General features: G+C 46.4%; 5 protein-coding genes across 5 annotated transcripts; 3 read left to right on the top strand and 2 right to left on the bottom strand.

Moving 5' to 3' along the window:
- Positions 1–1,804: 1,804 nt before the first annotated feature.
- BHQ10_005451 (uncharacterized protein) lies at positions 1,805–3,358 on the top strand (the record flags this gene model as incomplete). The annotated part of the gene is made up of 3 exons (XM_040877929.1): positions 1,805–2,146; positions 2,213–2,668; positions 2,729–3,358. 3 exons carry the CDS (start codon positions 1,805–1,807, stop codon positions 3,356–3,358), a joined length of 1,428 nt encoding a protein of 475 aa, XP_040733955.1.
- Positions 3,359–4,203: 845 nt separating this feature from the next.
- Positions 4,204–7,848, top strand: BHQ10_005450 (uncharacterized protein; the record flags this gene model as incomplete). Its single annotated transcript, XM_040877928.1, has 4 exons — positions 4,204–5,253; positions 6,248–6,311; positions 6,363–7,221; positions 7,278–7,848. The coding sequence occupies 4 exons, from the start codon at positions 4,204–4,206 to the stop codon at positions 7,846–7,848; spliced, it is 2,544 nt and encodes an 847-aa protein (XP_040733954.1).
- Positions 7,849–8,201: 353 nt separating this feature from the next.
- BHQ10_005449 (uncharacterized protein) lies at positions 8,202–10,264 on the bottom strand (the record flags this gene model as incomplete). The annotated part of the gene is made up of 5 exons (XM_040877926.1): positions 8,202–8,317; positions 8,377–9,484; positions 9,546–9,734; positions 9,795–10,138; positions 10,213–10,264. 5 exons carry the CDS (start codon positions 10,262–10,264, stop codon positions 8,202–8,204), a joined length of 1,809 nt encoding a protein of 602 aa, XP_040733953.1.
- An 806-nt stretch (positions 10,265–11,070) lies between these two features.
- BHQ10_005448 (uncharacterized protein) lies at positions 11,071–12,557 on the bottom strand (the record flags this gene model as incomplete). The annotated part of the gene is made up of 2 exons (XM_040877925.1): positions 11,071–11,258; positions 11,309–12,557. The coding sequence occupies 2 exons, from the start codon at positions 12,555–12,557 to the stop codon at positions 11,071–11,073; spliced, it is 1,437 nt and encodes a 478-aa protein (XP_040733952.1).
- A 1,923-nt stretch (positions 12,558–14,480) lies between these two features.
- Positions 14,481–15,357, top strand: BHQ10_005447 (uncharacterized protein; the record flags this gene model as incomplete). Its single annotated transcript, XM_040877924.1, has 4 exons — positions 14,481–14,559; positions 14,641–14,657; positions 14,705–14,742; positions 14,799–15,357. The coding sequence occupies 4 exons, from the start codon at positions 14,481–14,483 to the stop codon at positions 15,355–15,357; spliced, it is 693 nt and encodes a 230-aa protein (XP_040733951.1).
- Between the last annotated feature and the right edge of the window lie 492 nt (positions 15,358–15,849).

Raw genomic sequence — 15,849 nt, 5'->3', positions numbered from 1 at the left:
GGGCGGCTTTCATGATTAGGACTTATTCGCTCTTGATACACGTGTCTCTTAGTTATAGAATCTGTATATATCTCACGTCTACTATAACAAAATTGATTTCTGATTCCATTTGAGGTAGTGTCGTTCCTCTGGAAAAAGCGAAATATGAAAGCAACATGTTCCCGACCGAGCAATTAGGGCTAGTCCCCCCACACCCCCTTGATAGACAAGACCGAGTACCTTGCAGTAGTAAAAATTTATGACGACTGGACATATGCTCGATTCAATCTTCCAGCTTCACTTTGCTTTGCTACAATAATTCTGTTATTCGAGCCAAAGTATAACAGGGATAAGGATAAGATCAGAGCCTAATCAGCATGGCTGGTTGCTTCCAGTGATGTTCACTTGCAAAGTGTATTGGTGTTCTAATCCCGAAGACTTAATTCCTCAACCTTCCGCTAGAGTTTTCTGCATCTTGAACGTAATAACATATCGCCTATCTGGGAGGGCAGAGTTGAAGTCACATCCACATGTGTGATCCAGATATCTTTCCGAGGTTGACGAGGTTGACGAGGTTAAATTACTAACATTGTTGTCGATTTTCACGAGCATGATATCCACCGGGGAGTGTTGCACGCACCCTAACCCTAGCCAATATCGACACCTAAGGCAGAAGCGACCTAAACTAGAATGCCAAGACGCTTTGGCGGTGCCAAGACGCAAGCGTCCGCTTTCGATTGGCCGGCCGCATCCGGCAGGCCAATGATGTCATGCGGTGACATGCACAGCCATCCGAGGGCTTGGCATCCACCAATCAGGGGAAGTGCCAAGACGAAATTAGAGACATTCCTCCCTCGGCTGTTTGGCCCTTGAGTGACTGTCTTAGTCCAGAACAACACACATCTTTGACTCGGAATATCATCAGGTACGGTGATTCTGTTGAGGAAGGCAAAGATAACAAGTAGCATGTCCGTCATCACAGTCAGTAATCCAGGGAGCGCCTTACTTGCGTCCTGCAGTCGTCGTGGAGCCGCCCTTGGAGCCGCGATTGAGCCGCTGGAGAACCCTAGCATGACACGCGCGGTGATTGGCTTGGATCTGTTGATCCTCCCTGCTAAGTCCCGCTTTCTCCATTGTAAAACATATAACCCTAAAATTATTGAATCAAGCCAAAATGTTTCATGATGAGAAGGACAGGTCGCAGGCCAGGCACGCACTGTATGAAGAAGCAATCATGCTTAGCCAGTGAATGGTCTGGTCTACTTTGTATCTTTTCATATTCAGAGGATAGGGCAGAGAGAAGGAAGTAACATGGGGTCAGCTGATCCGCGCTAGACCGTGTTCGGCCGGGTGACAGTGGAGTGGACAGTGACACTGGGCAGTTGCCAGGTGCCCCATCGATCGCTCCTTCTTTTCTGACCATCGCCGAGACTGGAAGCAGCGAACTCTCTTTCTCTCTCCGCCGTCATACATAGGACGTCCCTTCTGTCACTCTCACCACTGTTCCTCGCAACGCCAACTTTTCCAAGACTTGCCCAGAAACGGTGCTTTCGAGTAGTCGCTTGCACTGCCACTGTCTCGTCTCCCGTATTCAGTCAGAAACAGCTCATCCGGATGATCCCTCTGTCATAAGGAACACCAATCACCCGTTGACTTCGTCCGCCATCTCCACGGGCATTTTATTTCGATCCAATGCTTTGAATGTAACCATTCTTGCATTATTCACTCGTTTCTGCTCTATTCTCGACCTATCTAGCAATAAACTCGACACTGTCGCATATACTCGTTCAACAGCCATTCAGGCTCGCTCTTCCACTTCGTTGATATGCGCCCGTTTCTCGCCGCTTCAGTCTTGTTTGGGCAGCTGCTCTCGACCCTGCCTTTCGCTACCGCTATCACAGTCAACGCCAATGACGCCAATTCGTTGAAATCAGCTGCATCCACTGCTGCCGCCAGTGCCGTTAACTACTACAACAATCGTGAAAGCAAGCTCATTCCCGGAAAGTTCGACGGTACCTGGTGGGAAGGCGGTGCATTCTTCACCTTTCTCATCAACTACTGGCACTGGACTGGTGACGATCAGTATAACGACTTGGTCACAGAAGGTCTGTCCTGGCAAGGAGGAGAACAGAATGACTTCTTTCCATCGAATTACAGTAGTTATTTGGTAAGTGATTTCTGGTCTACTCAGTTATCTTCAAAAAGCATGCAACTGACTTGTCTGCTTGTCTAGGGTAACGACGATCAAGAATTTTGGGCTCTGGCGGCCCTGACCGCGATCGAACAGAAATTTCCTGATAATCCTGGACACGCCTCGTGGTTAGAATTGGCGCAGGGTGCTTTTAACGACTTTGTAGCTCGCTGGGAAGTGGATAAATCATCTTGTGGTGGTGGATTGCGCTGGCAGCTATATCCCACCTTGGCCGGCTACGATAGCAAAAACGCCATCTCGAACGGTGCATTTTTCCAAATCGCCGCACGTTTGGCTCGGTACACCAATAATGATACATACGCCACTTGGGCAGAGACCGTGTGGGATTGGAGCAGTACTGTACCTCTTTTCGATAACTCCACCTGGAAGATTTACGATATGACCCGTATCTCCCAAAATTGCAAAGACCAGGACATCATGCAATGGTCTTATAATTACGGTTCTTATGTGACCGGCGCCGCTTACATGTACAACTATGTAAGATCTCCCTTATTTTTTGCGACTAGCAACAGGTCGAAGATGAGCTAACTTTGCCAGACAAACGGTGACACGAAATGGAAAGATGGCGTTGACGGTCTTCTAAACACAACCTGGAACGAATTCTTTCCATCAGAGTACGGCGGCAATATCCTATCTGAAGCGGCCTGCGATCCTATTTTGACTTGCAACCGTGATCAAGTTTGTTTCAAGGGTCTCATGGCCAACTGGCTGTCAACTATCGCACTCATTGTGCCATATACATATTCAACCATCCTCCCTAAGCTTCAAGGCTCTGCTGTCGGTGCAGGCAAGCAATGCAGTGGACCTGACTCGGCTTGTGGGATGCAATGGTTCAACGCGACATACGACGGCACCAGCGCAATCGAGCAGGAAATGTCTGCTATGAGTATATTCGCCAATACTCTAGTTGCATTCTCTACATCCAGCTCTACAAGCAGCAGTTCTTCGTCGTATTCGGCTCCAGACACTCCCGCCCCAGTCACTGCCAATTCTGGTGGTAACAGTACCAGCAATCCCACTGGTGGCCAGAGTAACACAGGATACCAGCCACCAAAACAAATGAACATCACTGGTGGTGACCGCGCCGGTGCGGCTATTTTGACCTTGGTGTTTGCAAGTGCATGGATCGGTATGATGGTCTGGCTTGTCCTTGGCGGAGCCAACTAGCTTGGTCGTCAGGTACGAAGTTTATAGCATTTACTTGTTTGGTTCAAAATTATGTACATATCGTGTATCATTCAGGGATAGGCCGGCGTCGTCGCCTCTGGCGTTTGGTATTTGTTCAATATTGGGTTTGGGATACGGTACATGTTTGCTTGGTGAAACTAAGTTATTTAGTCTATTGATTCAAAGTAGCCGTTGACGCATACTTGTACCTATGTGATTACCTAGACTTGTACTAAATAGACGGCTTGAATGCTGCTCTAGAGCCCGTATGCCCTGTATTAGTACTATATAAGTCGATCCATGGACTCTGAGGTTCTCCGACACGCGTAACAACTTCGAGATGGGGGTCCATTTTCACTTCATAATTGTATGTCGGGAGTTGATAATGCCCGGTTGACTTCAAGTCGGGGGTTCGCCATGTCCGAAGCATTTCCTGTACAGAGGCTTCTATCATCGTGGTGGATCAATATTTAATTTTGCACAAAATTTGCAGACCTTGACAGTCCATCGAGGTGCCACAACGGAAACCAGCTAGCCAATTGACTATCACTAAGTGGGTCCTGATTCGATTCCATAGAGCGAAACATTCAAGTTTTGCGCACTAATGACCGCCGCAAATTTTTAGCTCGCTCGGTGGCTTACCTTGGCTATCTCGATCTCCTCATTAGATTTTAGTGTACGAAGACGTTGTGCAGTACGGTTGCTATCGTTCTTCACCAGCTCAAAAAGCAACGTGATGTTCTCGAGCTGCCTGCTGTGTATAAAGCCATGGCAACCGCGCTTGCTTTTCGCTCGACTACGTTTCCAAGTCAAACTGCATTTTCATTTTCTATTTGTTCCATCAAATGCCATCCTTGAAAGTACTCATTTGTGGCGGCGGTTGCGCTGGTCCAGCTCTGGCTTACTGGCTCTCCAAATGCGGACACAATGTCGTCGTGGTCGAGCGTTTTCCTTCGCTCAGAGCATCCGGCGCCCAGATTGATCTCCGTGCTCAGGGAATCGAGGTCGTCAAGCGTATGGGCCTGCTGGATGTTGTTCGCAGCAAAGTTGTTGATGAGGTTGGATTCTCCTTTGTGGATTCCAAGGGCAAGTCAAAGGCTACTGTCATGGCAAATAAGTCTGGTAAAGGCGCGCAATCTCTTACGTCGGAGTTTGAGATTATGCGGGGTGATCTAGTGAGATTGCTGTATGACGCTACCAAGGATCGTGTCCGGTACGTCTTTGGTAAACAGGTCATAAATTTCGAGCAGGATGATGAACAAGTAATGGTTCACTTTTCAGATGGGTCTTCGGATTCATTTGATCTACTTGTTGGAGCGGATGGGCAAGGGTCTAGGGTTCGGCAAGCTATACTACCGTCAACGATTACGGATCCATATAGGCATCTCGATGTACATATGGCATACTTTTTCGTACCTCGTGTGGAAGGTGACACCGACATTGGCCAAATGTACCTCAGTCCAGGCGGTCGAATGGTCATGCGACGAAGTCACAATCAGCACGAAACTCAAGTTTACTTTATGCTGCGAGACGAATCCAAGGAATTACGAAACCTCCCAAGGACGCCCCTCGAACAACAAAAGGAGTTTTGGTCAACAAGGTTCGCCGATGTTGGTTGGCAAACTTCTCGCTTTCTGGAAGGTATGAAGACTACCGAAAACTTTTATAGCCAGGAAGCGGTCCAAGTCTGCGTCGACTCCTGGCACAAAGGACGCGTTGTACTACTCGGTGACGCCGCTCACTGCGCATCTCCATTCAGTGCCATGGGGACAACGGGAAGTTTTGTCGGCGCCTACGTTCTTGCTGGTGAGATTAATCGCCATTCAGACGATCTCGCACAGGCGTTCGCCAATTACGAGAAGAAGTTGCGGCCGTTCGTTAACGAGCTTCAAAAAGTGAGTACGACTTTTTTACGGCTGTTCATGCCCAAAACGCAGTGGGCGATTTGGATTATTCATTTCTTTCTTGGTCTGCTTTGTTTCTTGCGTGTTCCGGAGTTGTTGTCGAGGTTCTCGAGCGAGGAACAAGGGGGCTGGAAGCTGCCGGATTATCCTGAGCTTTATACGCCTTGAGGTTGATTTATTTGTTTCCTAGTTATTATGCCGTTGTAATTAGGTATCTCTGCTCTTGTAAATTCTCCTCTATTAGCTTCAGATGCACATGTACTAAAATAATATTGGCCTATAATTGCATGATCGACACACTACTAAGTTTTCTGGTCTACGCATCTATTATTTTCATAGTCTTTCGTCCCAATAGTAAAGACGTCACTACATCACATGGGAGACAGCAAAAAGAGATATGTGCGGTAAGTAGTGTGGGCTTCAAAGAATCCTGGGAGAAGTGCTTAGTTACCTAATTTCCTATTCTATGCGGCGCAGGAGGTTCTGTTGAAGCTAGATAGGCCAAGTCACATAATCAGTCTGGATTTCCCTCTCTTCCCTGCCATTTATAGGAGGAGCTCATCTCATGGCCGACCAATTGCAGCAGTTCGATTTCCAGACACGCGTTAGTTCACATCCTAGTATTTAGCGACCAGCCTTGATTAGCTCTAACTTCCATAATCCTTGACAAAAATGCTGGGATGTGGGATGTCTCAGCCTCCCAATAAAGGGAACAATGAATTTCATTTGCAAGTCATTATGGATCGAATCAGTCCGGCATGGGAAAGTCCAACTCAGTAAATTAAAATATGTCACCGCTTATCACGGGGTCACAACTAGATAGACGCCCGATTTCAGCTCGGAAGGTTATCCAACCCATATTTTTAGTACGCATTTGCCTTACTGTGGTATCTATGCAGCCTTCGTGAGTATCTGTTCTCTCCATGCTTGATCGTGTCGCACCTTTTTGTCAGCTGTTACCTATCGCATCAAATTAACCGTCTAGATGGCCATTCAGAAGTACCGTTTGACTATTCTCGCGGCGTTAGTCTTACTTCCCTTTGTTATTGGTATGTATCCACTCGAAGTATTTCTCAACAGACTTGACTTATTAGTCTAAGGAGCCACCTGCGACAATACCATTTCCGACATAATTGAGATTGGGTCGCAGATCGATGCAGACGACATTGCAGGTTGTGGTGGTACTATCGATGCAAATATCGAGATCTCGAAGGATTATGCAGGTGCTCTCATCCTGAATGGGATCACGACGGCGGCTAGTTCCTTGATCTTTCAAGGAGCGACGAATCTTACTTCCTTTGCGGCTCCTGATCTTCTCGCCATCAACGGGAATCTGACGATAACTTCGTGTATCCTCCTGAGCGATCTGAATTTGGGTGAGCTCATTTTGGTCGGGGATATGATGCTTGAGGATCTACCCAATCTGCGAAGTCTAAACTTTACAAGTGGTCTCAGGACTGCTAGAGGTATTTCGATTGTTGGCACTGGTCTTGAAACTCTGGATGGTCTCGAAATCAGTTCAGCAAGTGACGGAATCAACATCTCTGCCAATGCTGCGTTGACCGATATCAACTTTTCAAGTCTCACCAATACCAGTGGTCTGTTTAGCATTCAGGCAAATAACCCGAAAATGAAAGTCAATTTGCCCAGTCTCGCCGCTGTACAGGATTTCACAATTGAAAACGTCTCCTCTTTTTCGATGCCTGGTCTATATCAAGTGTCCGGGCAGCTATTGATTGCCGGCTCATCGATTGACAGTTTCTCAACCGGTACATTACAGACCGCGGGCAGTATTATGTTTACCGACAATCCACTTTTAAACAATATATCCATGCCAGAATTGACCTTCCTCTCGGGTGATCTTGTAATCGCTGCCAATGAAGAACTCAAACAAATCACCGAATTTCCCAGCTTGACTGAAGTCCAGGGTAACATTGATGTCTCCGGAGACTACACAGAGTAAGCCTCCTCCGCTGGGAAACTATGTAGTAAATTGTGCTTATGGTCTAAAATAGATTTACTCTTCCTGCGCTGACTGCCGTCAAAGGTAGCTTTAATGCTACCAGTCAGTCAGAATTTGGTGGATGTGCTACATTTGACAAGCAGAGAGAGAGTAATGTCATTCAGGGCAACTATACATGTTCATCTCCGAGTGGTAGTCCTACGTCTACGACTAGTTCCACGTTAAGCAGCAGTACCTCACCTGAGGTCACTAGCACCCATTCAAGTGGTGGTAGCTCCTCCTTGCTTTCAATCGGGGCCAAAGTAGCGATTGGGCTCTGTGTACCGGTGGCCGTCATTTCTTTCTCGACGTTGCTGTTTTTCTGGCGGCGCCGCAGGCGAGCGAATGCAAGACTCGCCCAATTCAACGGTACACAAGTTCATGAGGACCTCACTCCCAGGCCTGAACTGGAGGGCAGCCCTGTTACGACAAGGCCTTCACAAAAGCAGGAACTCGATGCTCCAGGTACGATTAGTACGAGACATTCAACAATATTGGAACCCATTGAATTACCAAATGAGTCCGAGAGCATTGTATACCACGAGATGCTTGGTGCACCGAGAGAAATCGAGACGCATCAATAGCAGAGGATTGGACCACTGAAAAGGCAATGTATGCGGCTGCATCATGGAATCCACACATAGACACTGAGATGCTAGCTTTTAATGACACCCTCAATTTTAATAATATGATTTATAGTTTCCTTCTTATTTTGACATATGAGGTTTGTATATCTGACACTTAGCATCAGACATATAGTATGATGCTGGCCCAGTAATCTTTCGACAGAGAATAGTTATCTAGTACGCGCTCAGTCTGCATGAAGTCTTCATATTCAAGCCAAGCCCACACTCTAGCTGCTATACTTAACGAAGAATTCGAGACGAGGATTCACCTCTCAGGATTGGCCATTTTCGGCTTGAACGCCTGGACTTGATCACACGGAATATGAAATACCAAGGTCCTTGGCAATGATAGAAGCCGCCTTTTCGCCAACGGCGAGAGCGGTGGCATACGTGTTTGCAGAAACATTCAGTGGGCAGATCGACAAGTCTAATAATATCAAGTAAGATGGATATACCCTCGTAATCAGGTATGAAATTGCAACTTACCAACGATCTTGAGACCCTCGACACCGTAAACATTCAGATCACGATCCACGACTCCTCCATTTTCTCGGGGCTTCATTGCGCATGTGCCCATGCTATGCCATGTGGTGTGGACTCTCTCTCGGATAAAATTCCTGATAGCTTCGTCCTCTTCCGCGGAGTACTCAATAGGAACCAGCTCTCCTTGCACTTTCGATAATCTATCCACAACATCATATTTTGCCTTTGATCCAGCTGGGAAAGTTGGGTGACCATCCGCAAGTGGACCACGGTAATGAGTCATTCGGCGAGCAATCTCCCTTTGCAACTTGTAGCCCCAAACCAGCTTCTCCAGATCCACTGGATCCGACAGAAATCCGCAGTCAAAATCAGGCTCGTCAGTCATTGACTTCCCCGTGATATGAATCGACCCTCGTGAGTATGGGTAAGGCGTATATGGACCACATGAGAAGTATTGTCCTACATCAACAGCGGAGTGATCACCGACAAATCCGGCTATAGTTGCAATCAACATCAATGGTTTCTCCGGCTGTGGCTTKAAATCTTCCTCCCAGGCCTTTTGCAGCGTAGGATGAAGGGATGCAACTTCTGTGGGACGGAGTTTTCCTACACAATCCAACCCATTCCAACCTATGACATTGCGTGCTGGGTTTGCCTGCTTCTGTTTCAGGGCTTCCTCCAGTGTTAGTCGACCACTCACTACCCCATCAATCGTTTCTTCCGCTCCGGCAGAGGAATTGTAAGGATAGAAGACGACATTGTGGTCTTGGTAATTGCTGCCAACGCCGGGTAGATCAGATATGACTGGAATGTTCAATTTTGATAACAGGTTCTTGTCGCCAACGCCGGACCTTTCAAGAACTTGTGGAGAGCCCAAAGCACCGCTGGCAAGTACAACGAGTTTGCGTGCTTTGACCATTGTTGGGGTACTTCCACTTACCGTGTACTCTACACCGTTGGCTCTGTTGTTGTCGTCGAACCTGATTCTATTGACGCTGACATCTGTCGCGACCTGAAGTTTGGTGTTACCCTCGTCAAGTAATGGAAACAAGAGACAGTGAGCAACGTCTTGTCTGAGACCAGTCTTTTGATCTATCCACATGTTGAATTTCTATAATGGTGATTAGTACACAGAGGGACCCACAAGGATGCAGAAATAGATGAAAGCTTACGCCAACTGCATTTGCTGTACGAAAACTTTGAACGTCTGCCGTCGTATTAATCCCAACATTCGAGCAAGCTTTGAAGAAGTCTTCCTGAAATGCCGGCTGAGCATTGGTTCCTGCAGATACACTAAATTCGCCATCGTAGCCGTGAACACTGGAATCAATGGCCGGGTCTGTGTCTTGGAAGTTTTCGTACTACCAAAATAGTAAGCATACCGAGATTTGATTTCCTTAGAACAAGCTTCATGGGCTCACCTTTTTGAACATAGGTATCATGTCCTTGCCAGTCCATCCCGGTACATTCCATGCATCGAAATCAATTGCTTGCGGTCTTGAATAGACCATGAAATTTATGGAGCTTCCACCACCTAGACACCTTCCCGTCGGAACAATAGACTCTCTCCCAGCGAGCTCTTTTGATGGCTTGGATTTATAAAACGAAGCTCGTGGTGAGTTAGGGGCAATGTTCATCAGATAGAATGCTGGATTCACGACCAGGGGGTTGTCTCTTGTATTCGGTCCATGTTCAAGGACAAGTATAGACAGGTTCGGGTCTGCTTTTGCTAGGCGTGTAGCAACCAGTACACCGGTTGTTCCTCCTGTAAGTGTATGAGTCGTGGAATTATTTCCAAGTAGTGAACTGATAACATTCTCAAATCAAAATACTACTTACCGCCTGCGATTACCACATCAACCTCTTCGGGTATGTTTGAGTGCTTTGACATTGTGTAAATACAGTGCTCAATGGTAAGTGGCAAATTTGCTCAAAGTAAGAACATAAAGCTATTTCATAGGGGTTGAAGAGCAGCCGAGTTCAAAAATACCGCATCTGATAGAAAGTGAATGAGCGTCCTCAATAAAGAGCGAAACAGTTATTTATGTCCATTACAACCCTGCAGTATTCATAGACTCAAAATGCATGCTTACTCAGTTCTGGACATGTTATTACTCCCTGCCCAGAATGAAATGCATGAATCCCCCGCACTTTATCTCCGCATTTTGACCCAAAGTCTTCAAGACCGGCCACGGCGGAACCAGAACCGAGATGAAATTTACGAAGTTCCGCTCTTTTGTCGCACATTTTGCAAAGCCGGAAATAAGATAAAAGAAGAGATGGGTCAATTTGGCTTGCATTTGTGACTAGTTTGATGGATTGAGCATGATTTACCTCACTGCGGCGCAATGAAAGTTGTTTCACTCGGCATAATGAATGGTCAAATTTGTGTTTTGTTTTTATTTCCTAGACTAATAAGACGTGCAGCAAAAGCCAGGATGTACCCTGCAGTGGCTCTCCTATCATAACAGTATTCGCTAGTATGTAATGCGACAAAATTGATTTGTTGATTGGCATGTGTAAGTCCTGATTTGAGCACTGAATAAGTACCAGTCGGATTCCCGTTCCGCTACATGATCGATAAGCTTCATTGTTTCTGGAATAAATCTTATAGGTCTATTCTTTTCCTATCACATGACAATTATCCTGCAGCAAAAACTCGTCTAGACATTTCAACATCGACCATTGTCTACACAGCTACCGTCCCTCTGGTTGGGCACTCTTGCTGAGTTCGGCCGCATTTGCAAACTTTGCTTCAGGACTGACAATGACCTCTTCAGCACTAGCCGAATCAACTTCTGGCTCGTAATGCGAAGTAGTCTTTCCATTCAACTCGCCTGGCTCATGTTTGTGGACAACGATCCATGTAGGTATCACACATAGACCTACCGAAGTTAGTATCAATATTAATCAGTCACAATAGGAGAGGACCAACCTAGCAATATGGTGTTGACAGCCATCGGTACACGACCGCCATACCATTTCTTTGAATTGAGACCATAAGAAACCGCCTGACCAAAGCTCTCCTGACCCCTGAGAATACCAGTCAATCGCGTGAGTTCCGCAAGATTATCCGTCATCGAACCGACAATATAATAGAGCCAGTTCTGTGCCGTCTGCTGTGCGAATGCCCACAGCCAGACTGCAAACGCGCCCTTTACAAATCCGGAGGTCTTATAATCCAGCTTTGGAGGGTGGGCGCTAAACTCTTCTTGAATAACCCATACATAGATCCATGTGACGACATGCACCAGAACGACCCAATACCATCCATAGACAACGCGCTTTTTGGCAGATGTGAACTTAGAGTCAAGCCAATGAGACATAGCTTGAGAAGCGACGATTGTGACAACATCAGAGACAAAGGCCATCAATGCCCGGGCCCGCACTCCAAAGTAGTAGGCCTTGAAATTGCCGGTGTATTGATTGAAATATACTGCCCAGAAAATTGGAAGCAACAAGATGACCGTACGATTCTTGCATGTGCGCCACAGAGCCTTGAACTCATCCTTCCATGACTTTTCAACCGTAATGATGATCGGAGAACCATCTCCTCGTTGTACTTTGGCCGGCGATGTCAGTAATAAAGCCACGGGTACAGCGAGACATTGCAGCACAATGAAAACGAGATAGGTAGTATGGCTGACACTTCCTATGCCGGCAGCATTGATATTGAGACCCAACACGATTGAATCTCCAATAAGCGGGCCTAATGTCCTCCACCAGACCCAGATATTCAGATAGCGAGCCCTCTTGGAAGGTTCGGGATATCCAATAGCAATGGCACCTTCACTCGCCCAGAATAGGCCAGCAGAGATACCGCATGCAGCAGATCCAACTAGCACTAACCAAACAGTTCCGAATCGATTGTTCGTGTACAATCCAGCAGAGTAAATAGGATAACCGACAGCGCCGAGAAGCAAGGTCCATTTCAGTCCGATGCGATTTGCGATTGGGGCGCCGAAAAGACAAAAAAATCCCATTAAGGCGAAAACCAGTGAATTGGCAGCATTGACCAGGAATGGCTTCTCTTCACCTCCCGCGCCCAAGGAGTTCATGGCATTCCAAAGGCCGGGTGCAAGGAAGCCGACGGCTCCAATCACGCAGGCATTGAATAGTGTTGAGCGGTACCAGATCCGTTTGACTGGAATAGCCCCAGGGCCATTTTCAATGTTATGGGCCATTTTTGGTAATGAGGATCCGGCACGAGAACCACAGGGTATAAACAGCGTTTCCTGGTGTTCAATATGACGAGAACAGGTGCCTGCGTCACCCGGGATTCAACTACTCTTATATGCAGAAAAATTCACATTTCCCTGCAGTTCTTGCGGAGCATACAAACTCCAATCATGCCTCGTTCGTCACATTATCACGTAAATTAAACCAGACTTCGTCAATCTAGAACTAAGACAGAAGCCGAAATGAATATCGGCCGTCTTTTAATGACCGGATTTTGCCTCCTTTCGAAGGTTTGATGTGTTTTGTTCGCTGCTCAGACGGTGTTGCAAGATGTGCCCTCAATGACGAATCGCTTGTAGAGAAGTAGTTGCGCCAATGGTAAGCTCGGGATGTTCGTGCAAAACGGGTCGACAGACAACAACTTCCCCTTTCGGAAGGTGAAATAGAATCTTGGCGCTCTCCAAGAATTAATTGCGCGCTTTTAAGCTCCACCGTTTTACCCTGGGTGGAGTCTGAAAAAATAAAAAGTATGAAAATATGGATAACCTTTCTTTAGTTCCGGGCCACAGTGACTAGCTGGACTCTTTCTTTGATTCCTATATAGCTAGGTACCTAGTTGAGATACGTAACATATATGCCATTGTGCTGATTTAGCCAACGATGACACTTTTAACCGCCATATACTCGGCTCTTCTAATGATGGCTTCCCTCTCTACCAACACCAGACTCTTTGATACCTCAAACAGTGTTTCTGCAGCACTGATCTTGCCTGTGTTGACCCTTAGCATACCAATTTTGAGTCTTTTCGCGACTCATTTCACCCGGTCAATGTCCTTCGAGAAGAACTAGCCGGCTAATCCAAAAATCCGTGTCGTTTGCAGCCTCAATCACTTCCGTCTCGGAAGAAATGGATATAACGTCGCAAAGAGGCCGAAAGCCTCATCGGTCGTCACTACTCATGTCTTTGGTGCAATTTGTGACGATTGTGAGCTCATGGAAGAAGCCATTCCCTTGAAGTTCAACAGCTTTCCACCATATACCAATTTAGCTCCCATTGCGAGCGCGTCTTCAATGTGTCGATGCAGCTTATGCACTGCTGCTCTGTTGACCGGGGGACCGTGGGTGACGGTTAGATCGAGACCGGAACCGCATCCGAGAAGCAGCGACGTAAACTTTCCGAGAACATCCTGATGAACATAGATCCTGTTGGCGCTATGAATGGGAGAACTCATTAGCCTTAAGGCAAGTACCCAGGGTAGAGAGTTGATACCAACCACAAGACTGTCCTGTACATCAGTACTGGCAAACCAAAACACCATCGATTGCTTTCCCCAGATCGGTGTCTTCAAACACAATAAATGGAGCACTTCCTCCTAGTTCCATGGGTCATGCAACTATTTGACAACTTGATCGCCGTGTTCGAGAGGAGCAGCAACAGGACAAAGCTCCTATACCTGTGAGCAAAAAATACCTCTGCAAATCATGTAGCAGTTATTGCATGCCCGCTTGGGGCAGTGCAGCTCTAATACTTTTTTGAAACCGGCCCCGTCATAGGTAGTGCCGCTTATGAGTCTCTACAAAATCATTCTACGCTTTGGACATTATTCGAAGTTCCGCAAGATCTATTCGGTTACGGACTCACCGACATGTCCAAGCTAGGTAGTCGGCTGGACTCTCTTTGTCTTTGTACATCATGAGAAACTTGCTCGGCTATATGATAACTAAACATCCAATACTTTTGCTAGGGACGTAATATTCCAATTTTTGATTTGTCAGCATCTAACTTATGTAGTTAGTTACACAAATTACCTGAATAGTCAATCTGCTCAACCATTTATCTATTTTCATTTCTCAACCTGTATGTAGCTTCGATTTGTCGTTTGAGATTTTATTTTGTGTAATCTCTTAGAGTCAAAAGAGTTCGTGAAATGTCGGCTGGCACTTACACACTTTTCGATATTCCTACCAAGGCGCCACAAGTGTGCTGGTCAATGAACACGTGGAGGAGTAAGTCCACCTCGTCTGCATTGTATCTATCTGTACTCAGACAAGACAAAGCAAGATTACTTTTGAACTATAAGGGTCTAGACTACAAAACCGAATGGGTAATTCCAAGCCACGATGATTTGGTCAACGAGCCTAATGTTCTCAGGTCGAATATCCTAATATCGCCCCGCGACTCAATCAGCAGTAAGTACAAGATGGATGAAACCTTGAACAAAATATTGATGATATGGCGGCTCCAGTGTCCCTCCCAATGAAAACGGTGCTTCTTTTACGCTTCCTGCGATACAACTGCCCGACGGCTCTTACTTTATGGACTCCTACAAAATCGCCGATATTATTGAAGAGAAACATCCAGAGCCAAGTGTACTTTTAAACACACCAGTGCAGCTCCGGTATAGAAAAATTCTCATAGAGTTCATGAAACAACTCACGCCAATCTATGTGCCAGGAGTAGCGCAGCGCCTGCTTGGCGAAGAGAGCCTTGAATATTTCCACACCACACGCCAGAAGGATGTAGGCATGCCACTCGACGAGTATCAGAAGAAGCATGGTCCCGGCGCATTTGAAAGAGCAGAACCATTTGCACGTAAGATGACGGCGTTGTTGAATGAAAGTTCAGGTCCGTACTTTTTAGGCGATACTGTCAGCTACACTGACTTTATGTGGGCGGCCATCCTACTTTTCTGGAAGACACTCGGGGACGACACTTTTCAAGAAGTACTAAAGATCACTGGAGATGCTAAGAAGCATACAGATTTGTTGGATGCATTGAGTCCATGGACAGAACGAAATGATTAGGGTTATTGTTGTGGGCTTATCTACGGAATTCGGGCTATTTGGCATTGCTTTCAACAACTTATATTGGACACCAATTCTGGCATTATCCCATACTCTTTCTGCAGGGTTTCGTAGGACCAAAGCGAGTAGCATGTCTTCCTTTCAGCAGGAAACAACTTCAGAGCATGCATGTCATATGTAGGAATGTCAGAACAAATACACTGTCTTCGGATCATGCTTCCCTGTTACTTGATTTCACGACAATAATCAGTAGAGATATACCTTGCTAAAATCGCCTAAATAGCTGCGTACATGGTAGGAAGCTGGACGATTCGACCTCAATTCCGAATATAGCCACTACCCTCTGAATAAGACTCCTTTAACGTGGACTATTAAACTTTACAGGCTTCTAGATTTTTCCCCGCATCTGACTATAACAAAAGCTGTAGCACGTGAGAGCCAGCGAGCAACTGAACATGCGAAGTCATACATTACAGATAGCTCCCCTTCCAA

The sequence above is a fragment of the Talaromyces amestolkiae genome, assembly GCF_001896365.1.
Source record: "Talaromyces amestolkiae strain CIB chromosome Unknown scaffold9.1, whole genome shotgun sequence".
Lineage (NCBI taxonomy): Eukaryota > Fungi > Ascomycota > Eurotiomycetes > Eurotiales > Trichocomaceae > Talaromyces > Talaromyces amestolkiae.
The sequence above is the reverse complement of the archived record's forward strand: the minus strand, read 5'-3'. Positions and strand labels throughout refer to the sequence as shown.